This window comes from Gigantopelta aegis, chromosome 6 (assembly GCF_016097555.1).
Source record: "Gigantopelta aegis isolate Gae_Host chromosome 6, Gae_host_genome, whole genome shotgun sequence".
NCBI classification, from domain to species: Eukaryota; Metazoa; Mollusca; class Gastropoda; order Neomphalida; family Peltospiridae; genus Gigantopelta; species Gigantopelta aegis.
The window spans coordinates 86,630,429-86,642,526 of record NC_054704.1 but is presented as its reverse complement, the minus strand read 5'-3'; the positions used below and the strand labels follow the sequence as shown (position 1 = coordinate 86,642,526).

Below are 12,098 nucleotides of genomic sequence, written 5' to 3'. Positions count from 1 at the left end.
CACTTACTCACAATGGACTAGAGTGAATTGTGAACAATCCTGCAACATTTGGTAATTATCGGACTCGCCATTCAATAATTAAATCAATTCTCCAAATGTTACGACAATGTGGTTTTGCGTTTCTTCTTTTGAAGAGTATACATGGACGTGTAGCCGATATCTAAAATAAAAGCTTAAAAAATAATAATAATACCTTGGATAATAAATAGAATAACAAACTCACTTGCTAAAGCTTGTGAAATAATTTTCACTTGTCACTCGTTAAAGCTCGTGACAAGTGAAAATTATTTAACTTGGGACATAAATTTGATAATAACTGGTAACTCGTTTATTATCCTCTATATAAACTTCAGATTTTCAAGACCCTAGCTGTGTAATAAGTTTCTAAAATTAAGAGTTTTAACTTGATGCCGTAACCAAATGGCTCATATTACCATTCACAGCCCATGGTTGATTTCAATTGTATAGACTTGGGTGGATTTGTTTTGCATTTTGACTGCATGATATTATAAACTTAAAATGGATCAAAGATCCTTTGGCAAAGTGGGAAATACTGGTGGAAAGGGATAACTCATTTTTGGAATGTATTGAAAATCTTGTAATTTTTTTATGAACCGAGTTCAATTATATTTTGAAATTATCTATGGTAGTCCATCTGATGTGTATTTAAAAAATTAACTGTTTTTCATTCTTAACAACTATCTTGTACTTATTGTCATTTTCATGATATAAATATTCATCTTTTAAAAATAATAAACTTGCAGAGAACTATCGTTTTGGTAATTCATGATTTCTTTTTTTCTATAATAGGTATTTCTAAGTGAATATGACTTTGAAGGGGAGATAACTATAAGCTGGGTGGTTGACACCATGAATGGGTCAGCCACCAGCCGACCGGAGAGAAATATGACAATAGATACGTTTGAGATCGATGACTTCCAGAGAAAGGGCAATGGTTCTGGTACATCCAGTCCTGACGACGATGTGAGAAACGAAACAGGTTTGACCCACCATAAACACTTTGCTGAGACCATCATGGCACAGACTTCCAAATCAAAGTCAACAATAAATGGATTGGGCAGGGTAGCTCCTCGGAACAAGACCAGTGGGTTCGGCAAAGTTGGCAAGGGGTGTAGAGTTGAGAAGAAGAAGAAGAAGAAGCTGGAGAAATGCAGGTCGATGGAGATGAGCCACGTTCACTTGGTATATTCCCAGATGGCGCCACACCTGCATGGCATTCGGCACAAAGCATGGCCCAGAGTGAAACAGTTTCTGAAAGGTCTTCAGCCGGGTTCTATAGTAGCAGATATTGGTAAGTTTCCTGTTCGCAAACAAATTCTTCTAAATAGTGTCATCTTGTAAATCATGCTTGAAAACTGTTCGTCAAGGTTGTCAGTGATATGTTTGGGGTAAGTTTCTTGTTCGCAAACATATTCTTGTTAACAGTGTCATCTTGGAAATCTTGCTTGAAAACTGTTCATCAAGGTTGTCAGTGATATATTTGGGGTAAGTTTCTTGTTCGCATACATATTCTTGTTAAGTGTCATCTTGGAAATCTTTCTTGAAAACTGTTTGTCACGGTTGTCGGTGATATGTTTGAGGTAAGTTTCTTGTTCGCAAACATATTCTTGTTAACAGTGTCATCTTGGAAATCTTGCTTGAAAACTGTTCATCAAGGTTGTCAGTGATATATTTGGGGTAAGTTTCTTGTTCGCAAACATATTCTTGTTAACATGTCATCTTGGAAATCTTGCTTGAAAACTGTTCATCAAGGTTGTCAGTGATATATTTGGGGTAAGTTTCTTGTTCGCATACATATTCTTGTTAAGTGTCATCTTGGAAATCTTTCTTGAAAACTGTCATGGTTGTCGGTGATATGTTTGAGGTAAGTTTCTTGTTCGCAAACATATTCTTGTTAACAGTGTCATCTTGGAAATCTTGCTTGAAAACTGTTCATCAAGGTTGTCAGTGATATATTTGGGGTAAGTTTCTTGTTCGCAAACATATTCTTGTTAACAGTGTCATCTTGGAAATCTTGCTTGAAAACTGTTCATCAAGGTTGTCAGTGATATATTTGGGGTAAGTTTCTTGTTCGCATACATATTCTTGTTAAGTGTCATCTTGGAAATCTTTCTTGAAAACTGTTTGTCATGGTTGTCGGTGATATGTTTGGGGCAAGTTTCTTGTTCGCAAACATATTCTTGTTAACAGTGTCATCTTGGAAATCTTGCTTGAAAACTGTTCATCAAGGTTGTCAGTGATATATTTGGGGTAAGTTTCTTGTTCGCAAACATATTCTTGTTAACAGTGTCATCTTGGAAATCTTGCTTGAAAACTGTTCATCAAGGTTGTCAGTGATATATTTGGGGTAAGTTTCTTGTTCGCATACATATTCTTGTTAAGTGCCATCTTGGAAATCTTTCTTGAAAACTGTTTGTCATGGTTGTCGGTGATATGTTTGGGGTAAGTTTCTTGTTCGCAAACATATTCTTGTTAACAGTGTCATCTTGGAAATCTTGCTTGAAAACTGTTCGTCAAGGTTGTCAGTGATATATTTGGGGTAAGTTTCTTGTTCGCAAACATATTCTTGTTAACAGTGTCATCTTGGAAATCTTGCTTGAAAACTGTTCATCAAGGTTGTCAGTGATATATTTGGGGTAAGTTTCTTGTTCGCATACATATTCTTGTTAAGTGTCATCTTGGAAATCTTTCTTGAAAACTGTTTGTCACGGTTGTCGGTGATATGTTTGGGGTAAGTTTCTTGTTCGCAAACATATTCTTGTTAACAGTGTCATCTTGGAAATCTTGCTTGATAACTGTTCGTCACGGTTGTCAGTGATATGTTTGGGGTAAGTTTCTTGTTCGCAAACATATTCTTGTTAACAGTGTCATCTTGGAAATCTTTCTTGAAAACTGTCACGGTTGTCAGTGATATGTTTGGGGTAAGTTTCTTGTTCGCAAACATATTCTTATTGATAGTGTCATCTTGGAAATCTTTCTTGAAAACTGTTTGTCACGGTTGTCGGTGATATGTTTGGGGTAAGTTTCTTGTTCGCAAACATATTCTTGTTAACAGTGTCATCTTGGAAATCTTGCTTGAAAACTGTTCGTCACGGTTGTCAGTGATATGTTTGGGGTAAGTTTCTTGTTCGCAAACATATTCTTGTTAACAGTGTCATCTTGGAAATCTTTCTTGAAAACTGTCACGGTTGTCAGTGATATGTTTGGGGTAAGTTTCTTGTTCGCAAACATATTCTTATTGATAGTGTCATCTTGGAAATCTTTCTTGAAAACTGTTTGTCACGGTTGTCAGTGATATGTTTGGGGAAAGTTTCTTGTTCGCAAACATATTCTTGTTAACAATGTCATCTTGGAAATCTTGCTTGAAAACTGTTTGTCAAGGTTGTCAGTGATATGTTTGGCTTCAATATACATGTAATTTGATTGCAGCTGAAACACTGGGGCCAGTTTTTTAACCACAGGGTTAGTGCAGACATCCATGTGAAAACAAATTGAGAGGAGTAATTAACTGCTCCTCTAACCTAGATTATGGGGAACAATTTTAAGACATTACCACATTGATACCAAAAGTGATAGCTTCCATTAAACAATGAGGTATGTGTCAGGGTTAATTTTAGAATAAACATTCTGAAGACCATCTTAAATTCTTGCATATATGTACAGTCAAACCTGTCTTAAACGGTCACACAAGGGAGTAGATAAAAGTGACCGCTAAAGACAGGTGGCCGCTGAGTACAGGTTGCCACATATATACATGTGTTGTCATGTCTTTTACCGTATGTACTGCTAATCAACGGATGTGTGCTTCACAGTTGACTATAAATCAACTTTTGACATGTCATCTTCTTCAGAAATAAAGCAAATGGAATATATTAAATTAACCGTTCTCACCAAGTTTATTTTCTTTTTCCATTTAATTATTTAATTCCTACTTCATGCGGTGTATTGTCATAGTAAGTGAACCTACAAATGTCAAGCATAGCCTGCCCAGAGGCAAATAGATGCATTCCAGAGTCAGACTTCCTTAATTTATACAAAGTAGAGATGTCGGGACGGAATGGATACTAGTATTCCTGAAGGTGTGAAGATAGGTTATTTGCTACACCTTATCGCTGTTGTTAAAATATCCCTTTTTAAATGATAGTAAAACTTTACTGTGACTGCATTATACAGGTATTTTAGCGATTTAGGTGGCCGCAGGCCACATTAGACAGGTGACTGCTTATTACAGGTGCATTTACATTAAAAATCGTTTAGAGGGAAAAACGTTTCCACTTAAGGCACGTGACCGCTGAGTGCAGGTGACCGCTAGGACAGGTTTGACTGTATATTGTATGATGGAACATACATGGAAAACAGCAGTCACCTTGTACCACAGTCTGTACACTTTATCAATGAATACACTATACGTATATCTATGTGCAATTTTTTGTTTGTTTTAGGCTGTGGAAGTGGGCGCTACCTGCACATTAACAAGTCTCTATACAAGCTGGGTTCTGACATCTGCATCCCGCTGGTCCAGTATGCAAAAGAGAAAGGTCACGAGGTCATGGTTGCTGACAACCTGATGTTGCCCTACAGACATGATGTGTTTGATGCCGTTGTCTCAGTTGGGGTCATCCACCATTTCTCATCATATGAGAGGCGAGTGCAGGCTTTGAAGGAATTGACCAGAGTGCTCCGTCCTGGTGGAAGACTCTTGGTGTGTGTGTGGGCTTTCGAACAAAAACACAGAAAGGTATCTCACTCTTATTCATGTATGTTAATAAGCTCTGTTTTTAATAGAAATTAGTGAAACTTTTAGCCCATCTAAATATTCTAAACTTGCAAGGCTAAATTTACACAGGTGTTTTAGCATTGTAAATGTATGTAGTTATATCCGTGTAAGACATAAACTTGGCTTTGTAAATTCGGCCCGTAATATCTGGTGATTATGAAAAACTACTGACGTTTACTAATATGGATCTTGGTTAGATAAAACTTCCACAATGTAAAAATGGCTGGTTGTTGTTTGGGGTGGGGGGGGGGGGGGTGCTGGGGGGTGATCAAATTAATATTTGATATTGTTACCATTGTTTATATTGAAATTTTCTTACTTTTTTAACAAGAACTGTTAAGAGGATGGAGAATCAACTTCAGTCTTGTGGTCAAAAATATACACTAAGTACGACATGGCAGTCCTTTTTAAAATAAACTTGTGTAAAATGTCTCGTATTATAATCCTAGTAAAGTATGATAGAAGTTTGCTTATATTTGGTTTTGTTCACAGTTTGAGTGCCAGGACGTTTTGATTCCATGGTGTAAGCCTCAACAATCAGGTGAGTTAAATTGTAAATAATAGTATTAACAAGGTTCCTTGGCTTAACAGATTTGGTGAAATGTAAAACATTAATATATTTTTAATCCGATTCAATGTACTTGTAAATAATAAATATACTGTAAATTTGGCTATTACATTTTGGAAAGTTGGCCCAGATTTTAATTTAAAAAAATAATATGGGTGATAAATGCTGCAGCACAATTAATAGTATTTGTCCTGAAAAATGCTTTGACTTAGGATGACTCAATTTGTAATCAAAATGGTTTGAATAGGACAGAGTTAATAAGAGGAAGGGCAAATGGGCAAGTACTGTCAGTAACTACTAACAATTATGAATGTTGGTGGTATTTGCACAACTGTAATTGTTATTTTCATTGCTGTTGTAGACTTGCAGAGAGTTCGAGGATCATGTTCAGACTTTGAAAGGTCAAGCACCAGCTCCATAAGTGATGATGATACATCTTCCATTAGCAGTTCCTTGTCCATTGACAGCTTTCAAGAGTCATCATCAACATCATACAACATGCTGCAGAATGATGAAGAAAACAAAAACCTCGTCCAGGAATGCCGTAGGGTAGAGGCCTGCATGAAAAAGCTGTCACTTAAACCACAGGATTACCAAAAAGACGAACTGAATCTAAACAGTGCGGTCATAAGTAATGGATATTCCAACAGACCAGAGTCCACTGCAAGCAGACCTATAGGGTTGATTACAAACCTGAAGTCTGTACAGACCAATCAAGACGATACAGTGCCCATGACAACTTGGCATACAAAAGTCACTCCATGGAATCAGCAGTCGTGTTATGGAGATGCTAAAACTGCACATGAAGGTTCTAATTGTTTAGCTGGACTTGTGACAACAGAAAGCTGTTTTCAACAGTGTTCAGAGTTTGACAACCGTATGATAACAGGCAGTGCCTTTAATCAAGTGCCTGACATCTTGCCTTGCAGAACATTGTCTTCAGAAGTTGGAAGTCTTTGTGCTCATGCTTCTAAACTGTCTCTGAAATTGCAGACTGAAACCTTCCACACTTCAGTGTCTAGAGATAATGGTAAACACAACGAAAATGTCAAAACAGGGGTGTTACAAAAACTTAAGGTGGCATTTCATAATCTATTCAGTTCACATCATCATGCAAGAGACTCCAAAGATTTCAGAGGCTTTGATCAGATCTCTGATCAGGATGTTGGTTATAGCAACTTTCCGCAAGGTTTTCAGGTCAGAGAATTTCCCCAGAGTAGCTTAGAGGTCAGAGAATTTCCTCAGAGTAGCTTAGGAGTTGGTAGTAAATGGCTTTCTGACAGTAATGTTTTTGGTAGAAGACATCAGGAGCCTTGTGGGCTATCAAAAGATCATCGGTCATCATCACTGACAGCCATTCAATCTTGTATTGACAAACAAGGGAACAAGGACTCCTGTAAACCAATGTACACTAATGGTTTCTCCAACGGAGACGGTATTCTGTCACAAGGTGAATACAAAACTGGCCATCAAGATGAACACAACTTAGTATTCAAGAAAGAGAATTCATTTGACAAAGATTTAGATGATGATGTTTTTGATGATGCATCTGCTGTCAAAAATGGCATCCACACTAACCACGAGCCATCTTTTTCCCATACATCAAATGATGAAATGCTAGAAATGAATCTGCCTTTTAAACTTGAAGATGAGGAGATGAAAAATCTAGATCATCTAGAAGTGTCATTCATCAACTCTGAACTCAGTAGATATTATCATGTATTCCGGGAAGGTGAACTGAAGCAATTGGTTAGTGAAAACATCAAAGACTTGGTTATTGTAGACACATATTTTGATCATGCAAACTGGTGTCTTGTGGCCGAAAAAATTAGTAGTGTCTAAATTTGATTGGTGCTTTTGCAGCTGAGGTTGTTCAGATATGATGATAAAGTGGGTGGGGTTATGAGACAAAGGCAATTGTTTACCAGTACAGTTTTCAAACTTCAGAATGTTGAGGTTTAGCATTGAAGATAGTTAAAAACAGATGAGCTGTGGAATGTGTCTAAAAAAAAAATATTCAGACTATATTGTTGTTACTCAGTATAATATTAAGCATCCATTAAAAGATATTCCAACTGATTCAGCTCACTGCAGCCAACACCAATAAAATATGATGAAACATTTTAAAGCCACTTGCCCTAAATTCTAAAATACAAACCTCTTCTGTTTTGCATAATTACATTTTGACTTGCCATACTACAAACACCAGGATGACCAGAATAAATATTGGACTTGCCAAAACTGATAATTTTTAAAGGGATGTGATTTTTCAGCTTTTTATCCAATTTCAGTTTGCATATTTCAGTAAAATGATTTTTATAAAGTCGAAGTGGAAGTTCTGATGAAAAATGACCTTTATTTAGATTTAGTATAGATGTTTAAGATTTTTAAAGATCACTTTAGCTATTATTCTTCAGTGGTTATCACAATCCTGTTTTTAAAGCAAGAAGTTATAAGTATGGTTACGACATCCCTGTTTTAAGGCAAGAAGTTATAAGTATGGTTACGACATCCCTGTTTTAAGGCAAGAAGTTATAAGTATGGTTACGACATCCGTTTTAAGGCAAGAAGTTATAAGTAGTGTGCAAGTTAACACCAATAAACAAAAATATTTTACATTGTATAATAACTAGGGTTAGTAATTTTAAGTAATATTGAGCATATGAATATTAAGGTTAAAGTTGAATCTTTGTGTCAAGAACAGCAGTATCATTGGTATAAACTCCAAGCAAATTTAGTCACAGCCTTCCTTACCAAAGACTAGCCAAAGATTATTGAACACCATTTCACATATCAAAGATGGTTAATTTAACAGTATTCATTTGGTTTCTAATCTTGATATTATCAAACCTTGTTCTAGTCAATTTTGCCTATTACATTTTTATTATTTTTGAATTGCAAATGGCATATTGTATGTATTATATAATGTTGTACTGTGCCTTGGTATTCATTGAGTGATAATTTGTATTCATGAACATATCAGCATTATGACTCTGCCCGTTTATGGTGGACTCCAGTACCGCAGTACAGTATTGCTTTTCATACTGGTCCGGTCAGTAGTTCAAACCTGTAACTTCGGTTATGTTATATTACCGTATATCACATCATTATAGTATGAGTAATGGTAGAATTATATTCCAGTGGTTTGCATTACTTAATTTTAACAAGGTGCTAATCTTTTTTAAATATACTTTATTGTTATTTAGCATTACACAGTTCAGTTTGTACCTAGTGGAGATGTGTTGAATCCACTAATGTTTTGGGGTTGTTGCTTTGTTAAATGTATATTAAATGTGTTTGAATGTTAAAACTTTTATTGCATTTTACTTTATATATATACACACAACACAGTACACATTATGTGGCATTTGAAGGAAAAATGCTAACTGATATTTTAATTATTAAAATGATATTACTTTACTGAGAGGCATAAATAATGCAATGGGTATTTTGCTGATATTTTCGAATAGAAATAGTATGTCATCTATATTAGGCATGCAGACAAATGACATATTGGCAACAGCTGCAACTGAAAGAAGATATTGTACAAATCAGGGGGAAATTGAATAAAATGTGTTTTCAAACAAAAAACGACACCATGGGTTGGGTTGGGTTTTTTGCAATACAACAACATTCTTTCAAAGGTACAGTCCTGAGATTGTTGCCATTGTTAAGATGTTGCGGACTACCACAGATGTTTCAAGGACAAGAAATTTCAGTTACATTTTCCTGCATAAAATATCAGTGTGTGTATATTTAAATGTGTTTCTGACCATCCCTGTATTATACTAGCTGAAACTTCATTTCGTTTCCCAATAAGTAGATTTTTTTTATACATACGAAATTGTTGGGAGACCAAATCCAGTTTGGGCTACATACAAATAATAGGACATCAAGAAACACTGAATACACAGACACCTATATTCTAAAGAAGAAACAATATTTAGTATGTAATTTTAGTCGTTTAAAATATTTTATTAGTCAGAACATCTTACAATGGCAACAAACTCAGGAGACATAGGTAAGCAATGCACATGCAAAAAGATTTTCATATGCAATGCTGTGTTTTTGCTAAATTTCTGATTTGAAAAAAAAAATCCTCTTTCACTTACATTTGCTACCAACATGTTATTTGTCGGTATTCTTAATAAATATGATTTGACATTTCTATAAGAGATCATTCGGTGAAATACCCATTGCATTATTTATGCCTCTCAGTATATATAACTATACATCATTATTACTACTTGGTACTACTAATCCAAGCTCAAAGGGCAAGACATTATAATTGACCAAAAAATTTAATTGCATATAACAATTTCATTCACTTTTTTCTTGTTCAATGTATTTTAGATGCCATTACCCATGTTGTATTACTGTTATGTCATGGTGATAGTAATGTGGACCCTTTAGGGAACCTGAGCCCATACATGTCCTCTTGAGTTATTACCAAGGTCTTTAGTTTTTAACTGCTGTCTAGACATCTTTAACATTTGAAATCATACGTCCTCTTTTGAGTCATTAGCAAGGACTAAGTCTTTAACTGCCGTCTAGACATCTTTAACATTTGAAATCATAGATGATCTCTCCAATCACCCGTAACATTTTTTTAAACTTCAATTTTAATTTGGGAGATGATTTTGCACAGCTTATTACCAAATCCATTAAAAACGATTGTTCACTGCCATTTATCAAGAAGACTTTTTGTTACATTTCCAAGATTCTTATTTACAAATTGGAAATGATTCTTGATTTACATTTACTTGGCTTTTGATATATAGTATATACATGTGTGACATTTGTGTTATTTTATTGTTACATTTATTGTGAGATTGGGACAAACATATCATTTGTGTAATTTTTCTGATGCATAGATGCAACTTACAGTGTAAGTTAATAGAAAAATTTCTTCCCAGGAATCTGTCCATATTGTGACATGTTGGTTATGTTTTCTGATGACTTTGCAGTTTTATAACAAAAACAATGTATTGGACAAAGTCGGTTTAAAATTTCTGTAACTGCCTTTAACTCCTGAATTCTTTACTGGATGGTTTAATTTTTTATTAGTGCTCACTCTAGTGTCAGGTCAAGGCCATTTAAAACTTTGTTAATGTTACTTTAATTACTTATAACAAAATTCTTAAGTTATTTGAATGCTGGGAGGGTAGTTTTAGTTAATATTTTAAACGGTCACTCCTTTTTTTTTAATGTCCAGAATTTGTTAAAAATCATTTTACCGTCCAGTACACAACATGCGAGCCATCACAGCTTTGCCATTCTAGGGATTTTTTTTAATATATATTTTTTTATTACAATAATGGTCTCATCTTATTGAATCAATATACATTTTGTATTATAATTTGTTTTACAAATATTGTTTACACTGGTTTGATATTTATTAGTTTCATTTCTGTATTGTGGTATTTTGTTTTGTGGTAGGAATAATGAAAGAATGACAATATGAATTTGAAGATTATTATTATTCAAGCTTTTTTTTGGGGGGGGGGGTGTACAAAACTTAATTGTTAAAACTTAACCCAGGATTTAAAGCAGTTTTGAAAAAGAAAGCGGATACAAAATGTCAGGGATTATTATTCATTATTCTGGTTTGCTATTTTCTTTAAGGTTAGCTTTTTTCTCTCCCGCCTTTAAAAAGTAAAAAGGCAAGAGATATGTTTTATTTTTCTGGCAGCGATGGTGTAAATGTTTGTGTTAATATAGGAAATTCACCTTGCTATTACAAGTTTGTAATTTTGTATTTTTATCATTAATATATGTATAAACATATCAAACTATATACACATCTCCAGCAAGTCAATGCAACTTAATTTCATGTTTTGGTGCTAGTACAGTAATCAAATTTAGCATTCATTATCATAATAAGACTAAATGACTGGTAGACCTACAACTGGCATAACGATTATTTTTATTGACTAGTCAGTATTCAGTTTTATAACATTACGATGTTCAGCCTACAAATGGAAATTTTTTATCAATTACAACTATTATTAATTCAAAAGTAGCCATTTTATAACGGTGTAACTTAATGCAGTAACTTGTAGTTGGTTAATTGTTTAAAAACCTGGTCTAAAAAGACAAATGGTCTACTGTAATGTAATGGTGTACTATGGCAAGTGTGGAACAATATATTTAATGGATAAATCAAATTCATACAGACTTTCATGATGACCATGAAATAGAAAATGGTCTCCTCCAGATATTGAAATCATGTACAATATATTTGATGTTAGTGTTATTAAATATTTCACGAGGAGTATAGATTTGAAATTTGTTGTGATATCCAGTGAAAGAATGCAGAAATTGCTTTACAGAACTTAAAGAAGAAAAAAAAGCTATCTGGGCAGGGGTTAATGGTCAATGTTCAAAAGAATTAGAACAAAGTGCTTATTTAGGCATCATGATTAAACAAGTGTTTCTGTGATTGGCGCCAATCAGAAATGATAAAACTTTATTTATAAAGATGTCATCTAGTATAGTCAGCATATTATGTATTCTAAAACATCCATTAAGCACCTATTTTACCTGCCCTGCTAAATTGGTGGCATTTTGAAGGTAACACATTCCAACACATTTTTATTTGGATCTTACTATTTTTTACCATTGAAGTGTGCCCTGTTTTCGGTCATTTGTTTTCTTTTGTTTTTTAAATTATGACAATGCAAGTGTCAATGTCATACCATTTTGTGAAATAAAAAAAAACTTAAAACAATA

The 12,098-nt window shown here is 34.4% G+C and overlaps 1 protein-coding gene across 1 annotated transcript; it reads left to right on the top strand.

Annotated features, from left to right (window-relative positions):
* Window positions 1-260: 260 nt before the first annotated feature.
* LOC121376415 lies at window positions 261-12,096 on the top strand. The gene is made up of 4 exons (XM_041504277.1): window positions 261-1,312; window positions 4,464-4,759; window positions 5,291-5,339; window positions 5,728-12,096. The coding sequence occupies exons 1-4, from the start codon at window positions 871-873 to the stop codon at window positions 7,206-7,208; spliced, it is 2,268 nt and encodes a 755-aa protein (XP_041360211.1). The 5' UTR covers window positions 261-870; the 3' UTR covers window positions 7,209-12,096.
* Window positions 12,097-12,098: the final 2 nt, after the last annotated feature.